Here is a 21,407-nt window from a genome sequence, read left to right on the forward strand (position 1 = left end):
TGATGAAGGAAACTGCATCCACCCCATCGCTGGGTTCAACAGTACTCCAGGTGATCTGTGAACATGCTCACACAGAGGGCAAGTACAATGGAAAAACACCTAAGAAGAACCAGCCTTATTTGTCAATCCCATCCCTGCAATCTCTCACTGTCTCCCTGCTGAGGTCATTTAGCTCTCTTAATGTACAGAACTCTGCATTTACAAGCAGATGTGCAACCTACTTAGCCACAGCCGACGAATCTTGATCGAGTTAGTCCTTCTGCAGTAAAACTCTGATAATCCAGCATGTTTGGGACATTGGTGGTACCGGACTGGGAGATCTTCTGGACCATCGGATTATATTAGAGTATTTTAACAAATTCTCCACTGAACTCAGTAAATTTCAGGGGACCAGATGAACCAGGGAATTGGTGATCCTTGGGGGAGAGTGGTAAGTGGTGGGGATCAGGTGGGAGTGGGAGCAGGAGGAGGATGGGCCCAGTGAGATTCAGCGGAGGGAAGGAGAACCATGCATCCTGAGGTGCGCGGTGGGGGAGTGCAGGAACCAGTGAGAATCAGAGGCGGGGGAATTTGAGGCCCCTGTAACTCTCAGGGGGAGCGCGAGGACTGGTGAGACAGTGGACGGAAATCCTGGGTCCAAGTGAGACAGGGATGCACAGCCCCTGGTGAGACTCAAGTGTGAGTGGGGAACATTAGTTGACGAGCCAGACGCTGAACCAAAGTGTCAGACAGCGGATTATCGGAATTTCACTGGGTTTTCTGGACTGCTACTCTTGTCGTGCAAAAATCCAAAAGGTCAAAGAGCCAAGGATTGAAGACGGTTGTGGATGCAGTTTGTAGCTTTGGGAACATCAGTGTTCATTTACTGCTCAAACCTCTGTAGCAACAGTAACTTCCTCCTCCCCCTCCCCCCCCCCACACAAAGATCAAAGGAGCCACAGTTGACACAAAACAGAAGCCAATTAAGGCTTTTTCCACATTTGCTTATTCACTGTGAAAATGATCTCAAAGAATCTTTCCAACAGTCACAAATTGCAACCTATTTGCTGATTGTATCATGTCCTGTGTTGAATATTAAACAATTTGAGGCATATCCTCAGTAGACGCTGGAAGTAGATTGCAGGTGAACAGTCAAATCCAAATCAGAATCTCTCTCCCACAAGAACAAACCAAGATTTACATTGCTTCAGGCCAGCCCACAGTATTTTACACACAATTAATTATTTTGGTGCTGCTGTTTTTAAATCAAACAGCAACCATTTTTACAAGGGTTCGTCAAACAATAAAGAGGGGATTGACCAGTTAACTTCCTTTAGTGGTATTGGCAGAGGGATGAATATTGACTAAGGCACCAGGGAAAATCCCATCGCTTTTAAAATAAAGATGCCCTGGGGTTTGTTATTGATGCCCGAGAGCATGGCCAAGGCTTCTGTTCAATATCTCATCCAAGGGAGAGCTAAGCCAATGATGCAGTACAGTCTAAGGCTCGTCATCAAGGGTCAGGTTAGATAGTGTGTTACACAGCCTGGATACATGCCCTGAGCTGATGTGACCCAATTCTGTGTTGGGTCAGGTGTATATTCTAATAAACTATTCAAATTGGGGTATTAAGAGGCATAGATCAAGTGGACAGTCAGAGACTTTTTTCCCAGGGCGACAATGGCTAACACGAGGGGACATCATTTTAAGGTGATTGGAGGAAGGTATAAGGGGTACATTATGTTTTACACAGAGAGTGGTGGGTGCATGGAACACACTGCCTGCAGAGGTTGTGGGGGCAGATACATTAGGGACATTTAAGAGACTAATGATAGAGAAATAGGGAGCTATGTGGGAGGGAAGGGTTAGCTAGATCTTAAAGAGCAGGATAAAATGCCAGCACAACATTGTGAGCCGAAGGGCCTGTACTGTGCTGTAGTGTTCTATGTTCTATATTGAACTGTACCCTGCCAGCTTGGTTCAGGAGTTTATCCCAGTTACTATGACCTCACATGTCCTTCGCTCTTGATCAATATTTGGTGTTTAATTGTCAGATGGATCAATAACAGGTTTGTAACGGTTACAATTATGACAATGGTTCGGTCAGGTATGGAGTAAGTCACATTGTTATACTAGGCTGAGGTTCGACCTGGTTGTAGACAAGAAAATAGGAGCAGGAGTGGGCCACCAGGCCCTCAAGCCTGCCCCACCATTCAATATGATCATTGGTGATCTATGTTGGCCTCTTCTGTGCCATCTCTCCAAAACCCTCTATTCCCCTATCAAATATTTATCCACCACCACCACTTTATAAGTATTTCTAATGATCCAGCCGTCAGGGTAGAGAATTCCAGAGCTTCACCACCCTCTGCAAGAAAATATCTCCATGTACCTTAGTTTTAAATGGCCAGCCCCTTATCTTACCTTCTTCCCTTGTTCGACACTCTCCCACTAGTGAAAACATCTTAACATCTACTCTGTCAGCCCCATTCGGGTCTTATATGTTTGAATAAGGTGACCCTCATTCTTCTAAACTTCAAGGAATATAGCCCCAAACTTTGGTCGCTGTCAGCAAAACAACTTTCTCATCCCAGGAATTAGCCTGGTCAATCTCCTTTGTACTGCCTCCAATGTTATTTTTTAGGTAAAGGGATCAAAACTGTATGCAGTGTTGCAGGTGAGGCCCCACCAACACCCTGTACAATTGCAACAAAACCTCCCATTGTTAAGCTCTCACCCCCTTTGTAATGCAGGCCAAAATGCTGTTTGTCTTCTTAACTACTTGTAGGACCTGCTCAATAACTTTTTCTGACTCGTGGACTTGAACACCTAGGTCATTCACTTGCGCACCAGACCAGTTCACCATTACGGAGGAGCCTGAAGCTACAGCCTTGTGTTTTAAAGCTAAGCTTGTTAGTACTGAGGCATGTGGGCTAAATCTTCAGTGCTTTTCAAAGTAATATCTACTTATGTAACTGGGTAACTGGTTACTTAACATCTTCCCAAGACAATAGAATAGACTCCAGTTCAATCTCATCATCTGAGCTAGGGAAATGGACTAAGGATGAAGGACAATCTTTTAGGGTAGAGACGGGGATAAATTCTGCACTCAGCACAGTTGAAGTTAGAATGTGAGCAGGACTGAGTTCGATGGAGTTTTGGGCACAGGGAGTCAAAGAATGTGAAGGTCAGGTAGGAAATTGGAGTCCAGGCAGAAAGTCAGTCAATGAGCTAATGGGACGGTGGGAGTGTGAGGTGTCTTGTGACTTAACCGAGAAAATGCTCGTGTTCTCGTGCCTCTGACAATGCAGCACGACCTCAGTACTGCACTGAGAACATCAAGAACAAACTGAGCCACAAGTGGTCCAAGAAAAAAGAGCTGCAGCATTAGTGAGCAGCTAGTTTAGGCTTGGTCCACACCTTCTTAGTCAGTGCATGTACCACCAGGCTTAAGGACAGCTTCTACCCCACTGTGATAAGACTATTGAATGGTTCCCTTATACAATGAGATGGACTATGACCTCACAATCTACCTTGTTGTGACCTTGCAACTTATTGCACTGCACTTTCTCTGTAGCTGTGACACTTTACTCTGTACTATTATTGTTTTTACCTGTACTACCTCAATGCACTCCATACTAACTCAATGTAACTGCACTGTGTAATGAATTAACCTGAATGATCAGTATGCAAGACAAGTTTTTCACTGTACCTCGGTACAAGTGACAATAACAAACCAATACCAAAGATATCAAGCTGCCATATAGGCATGCTACATGCCATGTATGGACGCTACAGTTAAGAAAGCACACCAACACCTCTAAATCCTCAGAAGGCTAAAGAAATTTGGCATGTCCCCAATGTCTCATCTCACCAATTTTTACCGATGCACCACAGAAAGCATCCTATCCAGATGCACCACAGCTTGGTACAGCAACTGCTCTGCCCAAGACCACAAGAAATTGCAGAGAGTTGTGAACGCAGCTCAGTCCATCACGCAAACCAGCCTCCCCTCCACTGACTCCGTCTACATTTCCCACTGGCTCGGGAAAGCAGCCGACATAATCAAGGACCCCTCCCACCCCGGTCATTCTCTCTTCTCCCCTCTCCCATCACATACAAAAGCTTGAAAGTGTGTACAACCAGACTCAAGGACAGCTTCTATCTTGCTGTTATCAGACACTTGAATGGACCTCCTAAATGAATTCTTGATCTCCTAATCTATGTCATTGTGGCCCTTGCACTTTATTTGTTTACCTGCACTGCACTCTTTGTAACTGTTCGCTAGATTCTACATTCAGCTTTTCTTTTTACTACCTCAATGTACTTATGTACGGCACTATCTAACTGGATGGAATGCAAAATAAAGCTTTTCACTGTTTCTAGGTACATGTGGTAATAATAAACCAATAAAGCCAATACCAATGCTTGTGTCAGTGTTTACAACATGCACAGATCAGTGGTGTCTACAAGACATTTTAAGCACACGCCAGGTAATTATTGTAATTAAATTTTCATTGACATAAGGCTCATATTTGGCAAACAAATCCCCAGGGGTGGGAGCATGGAGAACCAACAACTCATTGTAATTAGCCAAAAAATACCTGAGAATATAAATTTACATTCTGTCTGAAAGCACATCATTTTTTGAAATCAGCAGGGCTGAATAAGCTGGCTAACACTTCATACAAATTTGTCTGGCTCTTTATTTTACTGGTACCTTATAATTTTAATGGCAAGACCCGATCAAAATCCACATGACAAAAATAAATTGGAGGCAAAGCAAGCTGGCTTTATCTCAATAACATCACCTTATGTTGGTTCTCTGTGAGATTTACAAGACTTTTTGTATTATTTTGCTTTCTCCCTCCCAAACTTATAATCGTTGAATAATAGAGAACAAAATGAGGTCTTTTGGCCTCTTCTAGCTGTTGACTCCACCAACCATCGAATTAATTGTTCTCCCTACTCTTCCCCCATTGTCCTGCAAACTCACCCTTTACAAGGAAACATACAATTTCCTTTTGAATGTTATGGTTCAATCTCTCACGCTTCCAGACAGATAAATTACAAAACCTCCCAACCATTGCCTCTTAACAATAGTGCCCAAGGGGAGGCACAAGAGACTTGCTTTCAGCTGCAATTTTCAGCCAGTGTGCAGGTAATGCAAAGTAAACATGAATGCTTCTCTCTTTCTCTCTCTCTCCACCCCGCCAACTCCCCCCTGCCCCCCACCCACACAGCCATTCTCCCTGGGGAATTGGGTCAGGCCATTCATCATCCTGAGGCAGAGATGATGAGATTAGTCATGACTTTCCAATCTGGGCTAAGAGGTGATATGGCCTATTTAATGACTGTGCGTTGATCCACGGTTCAATTGCTGTGTTCACCCCAAGTTGCTGAGTGTTGCTTGGTGCCCAGCCCATAATCAATTTGTGCAAATGCCTCTGACAATGCAACAATCCCGCAGTACTGGCCCTACCCAGCTGTGAAAAAGAATAACGTGATAATTTAGAAGACTGAGATTCTAAAGAGGCACAACTTGTTCTTCCATTGAGGAAACCACCTGGGTTGCTAAGTAGTTCAGCATGGGACAGTGGTGCAGCTAGTAGAGCTGCCTCCTCACAATGCCAGGTTCAATCCTGGCCTTGGGTGCTGTCTGCGTGGAGTTTGCACATTCTCCCTGTAACCGTGTGGGTTTCCCCAGGAGCTCCGGTTTCCTCCCACATCCAAAGACATGTGGCTTGGTGGGTTAATTGGCCACTATAAATTGCTCCTAGTGTATAGTTGAGTGGTAAAATCTGTGGGGAGTTGATGAGAATGTGGGGAGAATAAAACATGGAACTGATGTAGGATTAGTGTAAATGGGTGGTTGATGCTCGGTGTGGACTTGTTGGGGCGAAGGGCCTGACTCTGTGCTGTATTTTTCTATGACTTTAATCCAGGTAAATGTTGACTTATTTACAGGATGAAGCAAAGGCAGCTCCCAGTGTATGGTTACACAAGGAGCTCTGCAGCACACATTAACGCACACAGGCCGACAGTGGGAATAAAAGGACGCTGTACGGTGCGATTACACCCTCCACCTCATGTGTCTGACAGTCCGGGGAGGGGTGGGATGAGGGAACGCTTGTGATTGGGGCCTGAACATGGGTCGGGTGGGATTGGGAATCAGATAATGGGGAGGGGGGAGTGGTATAGTGGTGGAGATCAGCAACACTATTGGGGACCCTCAACAAGGACCCAGGGGGTTACCACTACACAGAAATTAGCCCTTAAATTCAAGGCTGACTTATTCCTCGCTTCAACCAGCACAAGGTCTAAAGGCATAGTCCAGAGGAAGGGTCTCGACCCAAAATGTCGACTGTCCATTTCCCTCCACAGATGCTGTCTGACCCGCTGTGTTCCTCCAGCTTTTTGTGTGAAAGTCCAAAGGCAGCTGGTTAAACACAGGCCCTCAAAACAACCTCTCCTACTCAGATAATGAATGGTGATACAGCCATTATTGGCATGACTGCAGGCTAGATAAATCAGTAAACAGTCTTCCACTGCTAAATGTCATGAGAATACACCAGTGGTTTATGATGGTTGGAGGCCAGTTTAAGCTCCATTTGTAAAACACCTGCTCAGAAAGAGAGAGAGAAAAAAAAAATCACTGAAACATTAAATTACTTTTGAAAAGCAGCGATTGTAAGATTGACAAACTGCTGCCTACAGTTATAGCTGGCTCCAAATGAGATCTAGGAGGAGTAAATCTTCCTTTCAGACAAGCCTGTTTGGGTTTCTTTAAACAAAAGCACTGTTAATTATGGTGTCTCTGCACACGGTATGTCCCAAAGCCTGGGTTCATTGAGCTGAATCATGTTTACCTGAGGCTGCCACTTTGACAGGGACCCAGAAGCTCGAGGCCTGGCACATCTCCAGCTTCCCTGCACAAGTGTGGGAAAGCAGAACATAAGAAATAGAAGAAGGAAGAGGCCATTCGGTCCTTTTATGCCTGCTCATGGAAGATCGAGTCATAGGGTTTTACAGCATGGAAACAGGCCCTTCGGCCCAACATCCATGCTGACCAAGATGCCCATCTAAGCTAGTCCCATTTGCCTGCATTTGGCCCATATCCCTCTAAACGTTTTCTATCCATGTACCTGCGCAAATGTGCTTTAAATGTTGTAATTGTACCTGTTTCTACCACTTGCTCTGGTAGCTTGTTCTCACCCTCTTGTGTGAAAAACCTGCCCCTCAGATCCCCTTTAAATCTTTCCCCTCTCACCTTAAATCTATGCCCTCTAGTTTTAGACTCCTCTACCCTGTGAAAAAAAGACTATGACCATCTACCCTTTCTATGCTCCACATGATTTTATAAACCTCTAAGGTCACCCCTCAGCCTCCTTCGCTCCAGGGAGAATGGTCCCAGCCTATCCAGCTTCTCCTTATAAATCAAGCCCTCCAGTTCCACCAATATCCTTGTGAATCTTTTCTGCATCCTCTCTTTTAGATAATGTATTTGTTAGTCACATGTACATCGAAACACACAGTGAAATACGACTTTTTGCATAACTGAGAACATGTTGAGCGCAGCCCGCAAGTGTTGCCGCTCTTCCAGTGCCAACATAGCATGCCCACAACTTCCTAACCCGTACATCTTTGGAATGCGGGAGGAAACCGGAGCACCTGGAGGAAACCCACGCAGACACGGGGAGAATGTACAAACTCCTTACAGACAGTGGCGGGAATTGAACCTGGGTCGCCGGCGCTGTAATACCATTACACTAAGCGTTACGCTACCTTGCTGCCCTTACCTCAGCATCATTTTCCTGCATCCATATTCCTTGATTCTCTTAATATCCAAAATCCATCTATTTCTGTCTTTAATAAACTCAGTGACCGAGTCTCCACAGCCATCCTGGGCAGAGAATTCCAAAGATTCACCACCCTCTGGATAGAAAGATTTCTTCTCATCCATCCTGAATGGCTGACACCTTATTCTGGGGCTGTGACCCCTGGTTCTAGACACCACAGACATGGAAATCATCAGCTCTGCGTCTACCCTGTCAAGCCTCGTGAGAACTTTGAACATTTCAATGAGATCACCTCTCCTTCTTGCGAACTCAAGAGGCCGCAGGCCTAGTCTGCTTAATGTCTCCTCATTTGACAAATCCACCATGCAGGAATCAATCTGGTGAACCTTCGCTGCACTATCTCAAGTATGCAGGGAGCTCAGACCCTGTACACAACATTTCAAAAGGAGACTATTTAAAGATAAAGGGTCAGACTTGTGCAGCACAGAAACAGCCCTTTCAACCCATCATCTCCATGCACCCATCCACACTAATCCCATTTACCAGCACTTGGTCCACACCTTCTATGCCCAGGCAATTTGGACACTTCTTAAATATTGTGAGTCTCCAACTCCACCATTCTCTCAGGCAGCACGTTACAGACACCAACCACCCAGGCTGACTGGTTGCATCACAGCCTGGTACGGAGCCTCCAACGCACAGGATCACAAGAGGCTGCAGAGGGTTGTAGACTCAGCCAGCTCCATCACAGGCACAGCTCTCCCCAGCACTGAGGACATCTTCAACAGCTGGTGCATCAAGAAAGCGGCATCCATCATTAAGGACCCTCACCATCCGGGACGTGCCCTCTTCACGTTACTACCATCAGGGAGGAGGTACAGGAGCCTGAAGACCCACACTCAACATATCAGGAACAGCTTCTTCCCCTCCGCCATCAGATTTCTGAACGATCCATGAACACTACCTTGTTATTTCTTTCTTTTGCACTAGTTATTGATATTTGTACTTGATAGATTTTTATGTCAAGATCCCTCTCAACCTTCCCTTCTCCAAAGAAAACAAACCCAACCTAGCCAGTTTTTCCCCACAACTGAAACATTCCATCCCAGGCAACACTCTGATGAACCTCCTCTCCAGTGCAATCACATCCTTCCTCTAGTGTGGCGACCAGAACTGCACACAGTATCCAGCTCTGCTTTAACTAACGTTTTACAAAATTGTACCATAACCCCCTGCTCTTATATTTTTTATTCATTCAAAGAGTGTGGGCTAAGCCAGCATTTAATTGCCAATCCCTAGTTGCCCTTGAGAAGGTGATGGCAAGCTGCCTTCTTGAACCACTGCAGTCCCTGAGGTGTGGCTACACTCAATGCTGTTAGGGAGGGAGTTCCAGGATTTTGACCCAGCGACAGTGAAGGAACGGCAATAGATTCCCAGGTCAGGATGGTGTGTGGCTTGGAGGCAACTTCCAGGGGGTGGTGTCCCCGTGCTTTTGCTGCCCTTGTCCTTCTAGCTGGCAGAGATTGGAGGAAGGTGCTTATATTCTGTACCCCAGCAAAGGAAGGCAAATATCCTGAATGCCTTCTTCACCACCTTATCCACCATTTAAGGCAGATACAAGGTGGAATATGTTCTCCTGCAGGGTCGCAAGTCTCCAGTGTCCAATATCTGGAAGTCTATCACTGAGAAACTCTCATCATCCGATGAGCACTGCACATCATGGCACAGTGGTACACGTGTCTGTGTCCTCTGTATGTTGAGTGGCAAATGAACACCAGATACAGAAGAAAAATCAACTTGTGGTAAGTCACCAATTTTCATTAACATTCCATATTTGATAAAAGTGGGAGTGCATTTGTGCATCAAAGCATGGTACTGTGTAATCCAGCTTCCCAGCCAGTCTACTCTAGACACCTATCTGGTCAGTGATAAACCCGTTGACAAATTCAGGAGAGTGGTGGGAGAACGTGGGACCCTCCACCACAGTGGAAGACAGTTCCGAGGATATGGGGAAGGTGGAGATGTGCACAGGGAGGGTGGGGAAGGATTAGAATACACAGAGTTGGGTTCAACAGAACAGGAGGAGACACGTGGAGCAGAACTTCAACTCAATGGGCAGAATGGTCTGATGGTACCGCACACTGTATGGTCCCCCAAACCACAGCATTTAACATCCTCACAGAGGTCGCCAAGGTGTCCGCTCACTACAAGAACATTACAAGGAGCATTTAACACATCAAAAAGTGTAATACATCTTAGCTTGATACAGCATCATGTATACATTAAGTACAGCTTCGTATCTTCAATGAGTGCAGTTCCCGATTTGCTAAATAATAAGTGTTTCTGTTTTCCCCCTGGGTGTTCTGGTACCCTCCAGGTAACTGCAGGCAAGAGCACAGTTGATGAAAACATCTGCTTATGGTGCGAGTCATCAGACAAGAGGAGTGGGAGTAGCCTCAGGATGATTCTCCTGTCTCCTCCATTAGTCTGCTCCCCCCGGTGTCTCTCCATGTTAATGTGATTGACGTTTGGGAGCTCAGTACACAAATTCCCTGCACACCACCTCCTACCAAAAGGCATAAAGGAGGGATGCCAGGCAATATTGCAGAATGCGTCACGAGGATGGGAGGTCGACCTTAGTGGGATCCTATCCCTCTGGGAGAAGGATGTGAGCTTATTCATTTTAGGGAGCGAGAGGGGTAGGAAGGAGATGTGGCCAGATCTTGCCATTACTCTGAATCCCCACCCTCCACGTCTGATATGGAGGCCTAATCTCATAACTTCAGACCTCATCGCTGTGGTCAGAACAGTGACCGTGCATTGCTGGAGGCACTGAGGCCTCCAAAACACTGACAGGTGGAACAGCCCCATCCTCACCCAACCTTTTCTTGTGTAAAAGTCATGCACATCACTTAAACAGACTCAAGGGCAGTTTCTATCCCGCTGTTATCAGACTCTTGAACGGACCTCTCATGCGCTAGAAGATGAACTTTTAATCTCCCAATCTACCTCGTTGTGGCCCTTGCACTTTGTCTACCTTGCACTGCACTTTCTCTGTAGTTGTAACACCATATTCTGCATTCTATATTTCTCTTTACTACCTCGATGTGATTACATATGGCACGATCTGTCTGGATGGCACGCAAACAAAAGCTTTTCACTGTATCCCAGTACATGTGACAATAATAAGCTTTCTCCCCCAATATGTTGGGCATTCAGAGTCATTCAAAAACTATTAAAACTGAATAAATAATTAACAAAACTGAATTACAAAGCACCCAAAACGCAAATAACTAAAAACGTAAATTAAATAGCTTTTTCCAAAAGGAACTTTGACCTGCCCTCTACCCAATTCACAACCATACAGGTGTTTAGATCCTGAGCCAGGCATGTATAGCATCAGTGTTGAGGGTTCTCAGTAGGCTTGGGCTCCACTGCTGGTTTCCATGGCGATAGAGTGACTGGCAGATCTGGACCCCCAGTTCCTCTCCATGTCCTCGACATCTGCATCTCACAGCATGTACAGGTGCCCCCAGACCAACTTCCCTTTAAACTCACTAATGCCTACAGTTCCCTTAGAAACAGCCACCATTTACCAGTAAATGTGTGGGCCATGTTTCTGACAGGAGAAGGGAGAGGTACCCAACCACAGGACTAAATGGAGCCCTGAGGTTTGTCACTGACTGACCAAATGCAGAACATCAAGGACCACTAACTCTGGAAGGAACCTTTTGATCTGATGATGTGATTTACTGGCTAATCAAACATTAACCATCAAACAGGAACCTGAGGGCATGTACCACCAGACAAGGACAGCTTCTACCCCACTGTGATAAGACTATTGAATGGTTCCCTTATAAAATCAGATGGATTCTAACCTCACGATCTACCTTGTTGTGACCTTGCACCTAATTGCACTGCACTTTCTCTGTAGCTGTGAAACTTTACTCTGTACTGTTATTGTTTTTACCTGTACTACATCAATGCACTCTGTACTAACTCAATGTAACTGCACTGTGTAATGAATTGACCTGTACGATTGGTATGCAAGACAAGTTTTTCACTGTACCTCGGTACAAGTGACAATAATAAACCAATACCAGTTAAGAGCCCCTTCCATTCCTTGCACAAGATCCTGAATAGAACTTACTATTTCATTGTGGTACTCAGCGAGAGCACAAGGTGCAAACTGACATTGGTAATATTACTGAATCAATGCTGAATGAAATCATCTGCTTTTCCTTCGTTAATTATTTAATTGAGGTGTTAACTCATTTAAAATAAGAGACACATTAATCCATGCAAAGTGCTCATTGCTTGCTAATGTTGCTTGCAAGGCTCGAATGAGTCATGCTGGTAAAATGGCAGCGTCATCCCATGTACAGTACAGTAGAGGGTTTGGCAACTCATTGCTCTTCCTGATCCAGTCTTTTTCACAGCCAGGAGCGTTTTCTGCAGTGAAACTCAGAGACTGCATCAGAATAATGGCACAAAAAGTTCAAAAAAACTTGGGATGTGAGAAGAACAAGTGGAAGTTCCTCAGCCTTGAACCTGTTCCAACACTTTATAAGAGCAGGGGGATTTGTGACCTGACTCTATTCACCAGCTCATACCTTGAAATACCATTGATTAATAAAAACCTACAAATTCCTGATTTAAGGTTAACAATTGACCTGGAATCAATTGCCATTTGTGGAACAGAGTTCCAAATCTGCACCAATCTCTGCATATGAAAGTTTGAGGGGAATCTGCAGGCGGTGGAGTTCCCCTGTGTCAGCTGCCCCTGTATCTTTTAGTGGTACGAGTTTGGGAAGAAACTTTGGTGACTACCTGTGATGTGTTTTGTAGGTGGGGCCCACAGCAGCCACAGTGAACGGATGAAGGAAAGTGTACGTTTAGGGTCAACAAACAATCTGCCGGAGAAGCTCAGTGGGTCAAGTAGCATCTGTGGGAGGGAAAGGAAAATGTCTATGTTTTGGGTCGAACCACTGCATCAGGATTGAGAGTGAAGAGGCGAGATGGCCAGTATAAAGACAAGAAAGGGAGCGGTGAGACAGGAATCCGAGGTGATCGGTGGACTGAGGAGGGGTGTAAGATGACGGGCAGGTAGTGCCAGGTAGGGGATGGGTGTTGGAGTTGGAAGACAGAGGCAGGTGAATGATAGATGGAGGCAATGGTTAAGTTGCCACTTAAGTGTGCTGCGTTGAGTCGGATATCATCAAGCTTAATATAGAACATGTTTAACATAGTCCTCTGTTTAACATAACATAGAACAAGCTTCTTGAGTGCTGGAGCTGTATTCATCCATGCGTGTGTAATTGTGAGCAATTTTGGGGCCCCATATCTAAGGAAGGATGTGCTGGCCCTGGAGAGGTTCCAGAGGAGGTTCATAAGAATGAAAGCCTTAACATACGAGGAGCATTTGATGCCTCTGGGCCTGTACTCGATGGAGTTCAGAAGGATGAGGGAGGATCTCATTGAAACCTACTGGATATTGAAAGGCCTGGATAGAGTGGATGTGCAGAGGATGCTCCCATCAGTAGGAGAGTCCAGGATCTGAGGGCACAGCCTCAGAATAAAGGGACCTCCTTTTAAGACTGAGATGAGGAGGAATTTCTTCAGCCAGAGGGTGGTGAAGCTGTGGAATTCATTGCCACAGAGGGCTGTGGAGGCCAAGTCATTGGGTGTACTTAAGGCAGATTGATAGGTTCTTGATTGGTAAGGGGGTTAAGGGTTACGGGGAGAAGGTGGAGGGGGAGAATGGGGTTTAAAAAAAATTCAGCCATGATTGAATGGTGGAGCAGACTCAATGGGCCAAATGGCCTAATCCTGCTCCTATGTCTTATATTTCCCCACCTTCACTCCTGAAAGGCCTGGCTCTCTCTTTTAGAGTATCTCCCCTCTTTCCCAACCAGCAGAAATTCCAGGAAATACAACTTTAATTTCTGCAGTAATCCTTGTAGGCCTTTTTGGTTTAGAGCCGATAAAATGTCCACTTTTACTGGTGTGATCTTGTGGTTATACTGTTCATCTAACTCCCAAGTCATAGACTCAAACTCCATTCCTGACTCGTAGTGGGTCTCTGTGCCATTAACCTATCATTTTGGGCACTGATGGTGCATTATTTCACAGAGTAGTGGCAGCAAAGTGGCACAGCAAGTACAGCCACTGCCTCACAGCTCTGGAGACACAGGTTCAATCCTGACCTCCAGTGCTGTCTGTGCAGCTTGCTCGTTTCTCCCTGTGACCTCATGGGTTTCTCCCGGGGTCTCCAGCTCCCTTCCACATCCCAATGATGCAAGGGTTGGGAGGTTAATTGTTTGTCTAGAGCAGCAGAGGCTGAGGGTAGACCTGATAGAACTTTATGGGAGAAATAGACAGCCGGTATTTTCTTTCCACCCCCCCCCCCCCACCCAACCACCCCCCCACCCCCCCCCCCGGTTCAAATGACTAATACTAGAGGGCATGCATTTAAGATGAGGGGGCAAGCTCAAAGGAGATGTGTGGGGCAATTCATTTCTTCCCCCACCCCCCCAGAGATAAGATAGATATTTATTTATTAGTCACATGTACATCAAAACACACCGTGAAATGCGTCCTTTTGCATTCCTGAGAATGTGCTGGGGGCAGCCCACAAGTGTCGCCACTCTTCCAGCGCCAACATAGCATGCCCACAGCCCCTAACCTGTAAGTCTTTGGAATGTGGGAGGAAACCAGAGCACCTGGAGAAAACCCACGCAGACACAGAGAGAACGTACAAACTCCTTACAGACAGCAGCGGGAATTGAACCCGGGTCGTTGGCGCTGTAATAGCATTACTCTTACCGCTACACTACCGTGTCGCAGAGTGGTGGGTGTCTAGAATGCGCTGCCAGGGCTGGTAGTGGAGGCAAATATGATAGAGGTGTTTAAGAGGCTCTTAGATAGGCTCATGAATATGAATAGAGGGATATGGACGTTGTGCAAGCAGAAGGGATTAGTTTGGTTAGGTGTCTAATTACTAGTTTAATTAGTTCAGCAAAACATCGTGGGCCAAAGGGCCTGTTCCTGTGCTGTACTGTTCTCTGTTCTGTGCTCCATGCTCTGGTAGAACTTGGAGTTGATGAGAATGTGGGGAGAATAAAAAAATGGGATTAGTGTAAATGGTCAGCATGGACACTGATGGGCTAAAGGGCCTGTTTCTGCTCTGTATGATTCTATGACCATGTCTAGTAGTGCGTGTTGGTGAGATGAAGGTCAATGGCTCTCTCTCAGCCTTTCACTGCCAATCCAACGTATCCAAAACAAGAGTGAAGTGGATGTGGACTTCAATAAAAATTGTGTTCCCACCACGCAGGATCATTTCAGCTTATTTCACTTCCACACAAGGGCTCCAACATGTTGCCAAGGCAACAGGTTGTCCACCAATGACAAGGTGGTTAGTTGGCAAGAAGAAAAAGGTGGATTTGCATTAGGTGCCTAGTTAAAATAGCATTTTATGACCAGAGGAAACTTCAAAAGCTTGTATATGGTTAATTGAAAGCTCAATCAGCCACCCTCATGTGTTTGCTTCCATAAAGCTCATTACACAAAGCTATATGAAGGTTCCCTCTTAAATAATTCATCCTGCTCTTTCCTATTGAGCAAAGACTCTCCCTCTAATCATCTGACTCCTGCTGTCTTTTTGAGCTTACTGAGATTTATTATATTCCCCCACCATACCAACGTGTGGGCCACAGGAAAGTACAGAGGCTGTGTTGTGCTTCACTGAAGCTGGGGCGTGGTATGCACATTTAATCTTCTGTACCTCCTGCCTGACAGTAGCAGAGAAGTCTGAAGTCCCACACCACCAGGTTCAGGGACAGCTACTTCCCTTCAATCAGTGATGAGGAGAGACAGCATAGACTGGGGCACAGGAGGCCAAGGTTGGAACTTGATAGGAGGTATGCAAAATTATCAGGAGCATAGATGGGGTAGATAGTAGGAAACTTTTCTGCTATAAAACCAGAGGGTATGGATTTAAGATAAGGGAGAAGAGGTTCAGAGGGAATCTGAGGAAGAACATTTTTGGTGATTGGAACCTGGAACCTACTGCCTGATGGGTGATGGAGGCAGAGACTCTCACAACATTTAAATATCTAGACCAGCACTTGAAATGTCAAGGCATAGAAAGCTGTGCACTAGATGCTGGTAGATGGGATTGGTACAGATGGGTACTTCATGGTCAGCATAGACATGGTGGGCTGAAGGGCCTGTATCTCTGCTGTATGACTCCAACAGGAGTCTGATGGAGATGACAACTGCCTTGTCACTGAAACCATGGAGAGAGATCCTTTCGAAGCTCACTGTGACAATTAAGAAAATAAGAAATAGGAGCAGGAGTAGGTCATCTGGCCCGTCGAGCCTGCTCCGCCATTCAATAAGATCATGGCTGATCTGGCCGTGGACTCAGATCCACCTACCTGCCTTTTCCCCATAACCCTTAATTTCCCTACTATGCAACAATCTATCTAACTGTGTCTTAAATATATTTAATGAGGTCGCCTCTACTGCTTCCCTGGGCAGAGAATTCCACAGGTTCACTACGCTCTGGGAAAAGCAGTTTCTCCTCATCTCCATCCTAAATCTATTCCCCCGAATCTTGAGACTATATTCCCTAGTTTAGTCTCATCTACCAGTGGAAACAACCTTCCTGCCTCTATTTTATCTATCCCTTTCATAATTTTACGTCTCTACAAGATCCCCTCTCATTCTTCTGAATTCTAGCGAGTATAGTCCCAGGTGACTCAATATCTCCTCATAGGTAACCCCTCACCTCCAGAAACAACTTGGTGAACCTCCTCTGCACTGCCTCCAAAGCCAGTATATCCCTCCTCAAGTAAGGAGACCGGAACTGCACGCAGTACTCCAGGTGTGGCTGCAGCAGTACCCTGTATAACCTCCGTGCTCTTAAATTCAATCCCTCTAGCAATGAAGGCCAACATTCCATTTACCTTCTTGATAACCTGTTGCACCTGCAAACCAACCTTCTGCGATGCACAAACACTCCCAAGTCCCTCTGCACAACAGCATGCTGCAATCTTTCACTATTTAAATAATAACCTGATGTGTTTTTCCTTCCAAAGTGGATGACCTCGCATTTACCAACACTGTACCCCATCTGCCAGGCCCTTGCCCACTCACTTAACTTATCTATATCTCTCTGCAGACTCTCCGCATCTCTGCACAATTTGCTTTTCCACTCAATTTAGTGTCATCAGCAAACTTAGATACTCTACACTTGGTCCCCTCTTCCAAATTGATAATGTATATCGTGAACAGTTGTGGGCCCAGCACCAACCTCTGTGGCAGCCCGCTCACCACTGATTGCCAACCAGAGAAACACCCATTTATCCTAACTCTCTGCCTTCGATTGGTCAACCGATCTTCCATCCATATTAATACCTTACCCCCAAGTCCACAAGATAAGGATGCATGGAGAAGTCTTTTATGCGGCACCTTATCGAATGTCTTCTGGAAATCCAAGTATACAACATCCACCTGTTCCCCTCTGTCCACTGTGCTCATTATATCCTCAAAGCTTAAAAGCTACACTTTTACAAATAAATTGAATTGGCGGGAAGACAACAGCAAATCACTCACACAAGGACTGTAACCACTCACTACACACAAGATGCTTATACTTTATTTCTGAGCTCTTCATAAAATAATCCATCCAGGAGCCCATAAAAAATATCTGTCTATAGAATGGAACTCCAAGCAGGTCCTGAGCTGTTGGAATTGTTTGGTGTTGGAGGCTTCAGTTTAAAGTTTGAATTACTTAATAATTGCATGCTAGAGAGGAGGAGGAGGGGGTTTGTACATGTTGTTTGTCACTAAAGATCTTCTATTCCATTACCATCACAGTGATTCTCCATTGGGCAACCTTAAATTAATTATTTATGTTAAAAATTCCACCTGTTATACAATGTTACTGAGCTCCACATTACGCTTACTCTCAGTAGGGGTTTAAACTTGGATCATTAACCAAATGTCATCCCACCCTGTGCCTCTTGGGCAACTGGTTAATAAAATTATTCCAAGAAACAGACAGACTCACATTTCTGAAGTGCCATTAATGACCTCAGGATATCTCAAACTGCTTTATAACTGATGAAGTACTTACGAAGTTAATTCACTGCTGAAATCTGGGAAATTGCCAGCACTGTTGTGCACAGCAAGCTCCCACAAACAGCAATCTGATGATTACTGCATTAGTGATGCTGCACGTTGGCTTAGACCCCACCAGTTCCTCTTGAATGTAGTGCTATGGCATCTTCTCCCCTCAGCCCAAAGGACAGCTCCTCTGACGGTGCAGCACTCCACCAGACCGTCAACTTACTTTCCGCGCTCAGGCCTCTGGAGTGGGACTTTCGGGCTTATTTCCCAAATCTGACCAAGAGTGCTGCTAACTGAGCGGAGGCTGACAGTGCCCATCATCAGCACCTTTTCAACTGATATGAAGATGTGGCAAGGGGATCCCTTTCACTTACTTCTGCCACACATTGTACAATGTCCTTTCCCTTGAACAACAAACTACAGAAGGGGCAACTTTCTCTCTTACCTCAGTTGCTGAGACCTTGCAAATATCCACCAAGCAGATGTACAAAGAGTTGGAGAACATCGGTCTGTCAATTTCCCACCTGTTGTTTACATGTTAACTGGGCGGACAATCTGGGGAAGTTTGTGAGCTGGTCGCATCACGACTCTTGAGTTTTGCAGACACCTGAATCATTAACAGCTCAGCCACCCAAAAGGTCGAGTGCCCCAAACCCACTTGTGCCCCTTGATGAGGACATTTCAAAAATGCAAACTTATACCAGCTATCTTCCCTCTCCACTCTCAGTCCTGATGCAGGTTCTCGAACTGAAACGTTGACAATTCCTCCCGCCCCACAGATGCTGCTCAACCCACTGAGTTCCTTCAGCAGTTTGTTTTTTGGTGCAGTTACATCAATCACTTGAGTTTCGTGATGGAAGGGGCCAGCGGCCTAGTCCCACTTCAGTGTCTTAAGTTTTCATTTTGGGTTCCTAATTTTAACACGTCAGGGGATAGAGTCGAGAGGAACTGTTTAGTGTTTGTTTTTTGGGAAGGTGGGGGTTGCACTGATCCTTTCCAATATTAGCCTGTCCCGGTAGCTGGTTTTGTGGGGGTTCTGCTAAATCTGGGAACCCTCAATCCCAAGGTTCTCTCACAGGAGAGTTCCTCCAAAATTACAGGCCTGAAATCTAAAACTTGCCAACAGAAGGGATGGAGAGGGGATTGAAGCAGCATCCAAGCAAATCAGTCAAAAACACTGATATCAGCAGACAGAGTCACTAATATATGATTCAGGGTGTTAGCAAGAAGTGGTGAGAATTTCACTCTGTTCCATAGCCCACTACACACTTCTCACAAAATTGTCTTCAATAGAACCAAAATTTGGGAAGCAGAGCTATTATATAGCACCAACAACCAGGGATGAATTTCTCGGCAAGTATTACCACGAATGTTCACAGTATTCCGTGTATGAATTCCCAAAGGTTTACCATCTATATTCCCATCTGACAATGTGCTGCCTTTGAGAGCACCAGGGTGACCTCTTCCCAGTGTTTTGATTTAGGAAGCCTGGATTTGTAGTCTGTTTGGGATTGGTTGTAGAACAGGTGCCACTGTTTTAGGCTGCCACCTAGTTACACACAGCGTGATGAGATGGGCTGCTCTCTGGGTCACAATAGTTGTCTGTAAAGGCTCCCACAACCAGTCTGGGGAGGCACATTGGAATAAACAGCCTCTCCAGAGTTCCCGACACAAGAAGCCTTAGGGGCTACAGGATGACAAGCCGAGGTGCAAGAATCAAAATTAAAGATGATTAAATAAGATCATGAGAGAAAAAGAAATAAAGGAACTTGGGTAAATAGGGCTTTGAGCACGCCAGTGATGGGTTTAAACCCTGCCCATTACATCACTACAATCACATCTGTTGAACATCTGGTGCACACAGCCTGGACATGCAAAGTAGCAAGAGGAACCACTGCTGAACATGGTATCAGTGAGCTTTGAGACTCTGGAACTGACCAGTTAAACAGAAATTCAACACTGTTAAAGAAACAAAATCTGCAGCACAAAACTGACCATTGTAATGTTGACTAAACAAGGCCACATGTCTGGTTGCTCCACAGTGCTTCCTCCACTCACCTGTCTAACGAAGCTGTTGGAAGTTGTATCAGAGGATGTGCTCCCATCAGAGCGCTTGAATCTACTTTTCCTTTTGACATACTTTCCCTGTTGGAAGAAAGAAAAATATGCGAGTTACCTTGGAGATCACTGTCCCAATCTTTACAGCCAGGTTTGCAGCTATGAAGCTCAGTCCATGGCCCACCTGTCCCCTGTACCTGCAATGCTCACACACCTGGCACAGAGCAATTCTAAGGCACACAGAATAGGATGACCCTGTGTTTGTCTCACGCTGATTAAATTGGTAAAGCTAGCCTCTATCCCAATGCAAGGAACAGGAAAATTACAAAACCAATCCCTACCTCCTGTCCCTTTTGAAAAACATTTGCATAAAGACAGAATGAGGATTGAATGGGGAAGTTCGTTTCTCCCACACCAAATGTGGACAATTTGATGTCACTCTGTGAATAATGTCAAGGCAACTAGAATGTAAAACTTGCATGTACATATCGCCTCTTGTAAGCTCCAGATATTCTCCTCCCCCTGATCCTACCCCATGTATAGAAACAAGATATGGCAAGAATTTTTACTGATTATTGCCAATTAAAAAAGGATTATATTATTAGGAGTAAGTAGCTTTAACAGTCCACATTTATTACAAAATGGTCAAATGTAACTGTGCAATAAACTTCAATCCTTTTTCAACATGTTTTGCCGGAGAGACTTCAGAAAGCTGTCAAACTCCGATAATACTGGGAGGGCAAAGTCGTGGCTCTGAATTAAACTGCTGCTCCTTCCAATGAGCTCGTGCTGATCCTGTTGCCACAACAGAGCAAATCACAAAAAACTTTTCAATGCAGAATAAAAATAAAAGGTTATTTTACAAATAGAGTAGTGTTTATAAGACATGAAAAAGTTAAAGTCAAACAAAATCCCACTGATCAATTGAGCTACTTAGCAACTGGGATAAATTTAGGACAGCAGGTACACATTTCACAAATCATGTAACTGCACAATCATAAAAGAGTTCTGGCAGTGGTTCTGTAGGATTTTGCAGACAAAGCATTGGTCCATTGTAAGCAAACTAACACCAACACCTTCTCCCAGGCCTGTGCCCCCAAAATGAGGTCCTAATTAGTTGGGCTGATCACATTGTTGGCATGGTGGACACCAGACTCCTAAACCCTACTCCAAGCTCTGTCAGAGGAAGAGTTTACCAGAGGAAAAAAACTCTGGGAGACTCTTAAAGCCTCCTTGAAAAGAAGTATAACATCTGCACAGACTCCTGGGAATCCCTGGCCCTTGGCCACTCAAAGTGGGGAAGGAGTGTTTGGGATTGTACCAAAGAGGCCATGTTTCTGGAGCACGCCAGAAGCAGTGGCCCACCTCCTACAGACAATTCCTTCCCCCCCTCCAATGATGCTGCTCGACCTGCTGAGTTCCTCCAGAAGACCA

The 21,407-nt window shown here is 45.2% G+C and overlaps 1 protein-coding gene across 1 annotated transcript in view; it reads right to left on the reverse strand.

Moving 5' to 3' along the window:
• The window catches only part of cacnb1 (calcium channel, voltage-dependent, beta 1 subunit), a 252,789-nt gene that overhangs the window by 182,532 nt on the left and 48,850 nt on the right, over positions 1-21,407 (reverse strand). The window contains exon 2 of the mRNA XM_052038643.1: positions 19,974-20,060. Coding sequence (XP_051894603.1) covers positions 19,974-20,060 — 87 coding nt within the window. The remainder of the gene's footprint in view (positions 1-19,973; positions 20,061-21,407) is intronic.

This window comes from Pristis pectinata, chromosome 25 (assembly GCF_009764475.1).
Source record: "Pristis pectinata isolate sPriPec2 chromosome 25, sPriPec2.1.pri, whole genome shotgun sequence".
Classification (NCBI taxonomy): domain Eukaryota; kingdom Metazoa; phylum Chordata; class Chondrichthyes; order Rhinopristiformes; family Pristidae; genus Pristis; species Pristis pectinata.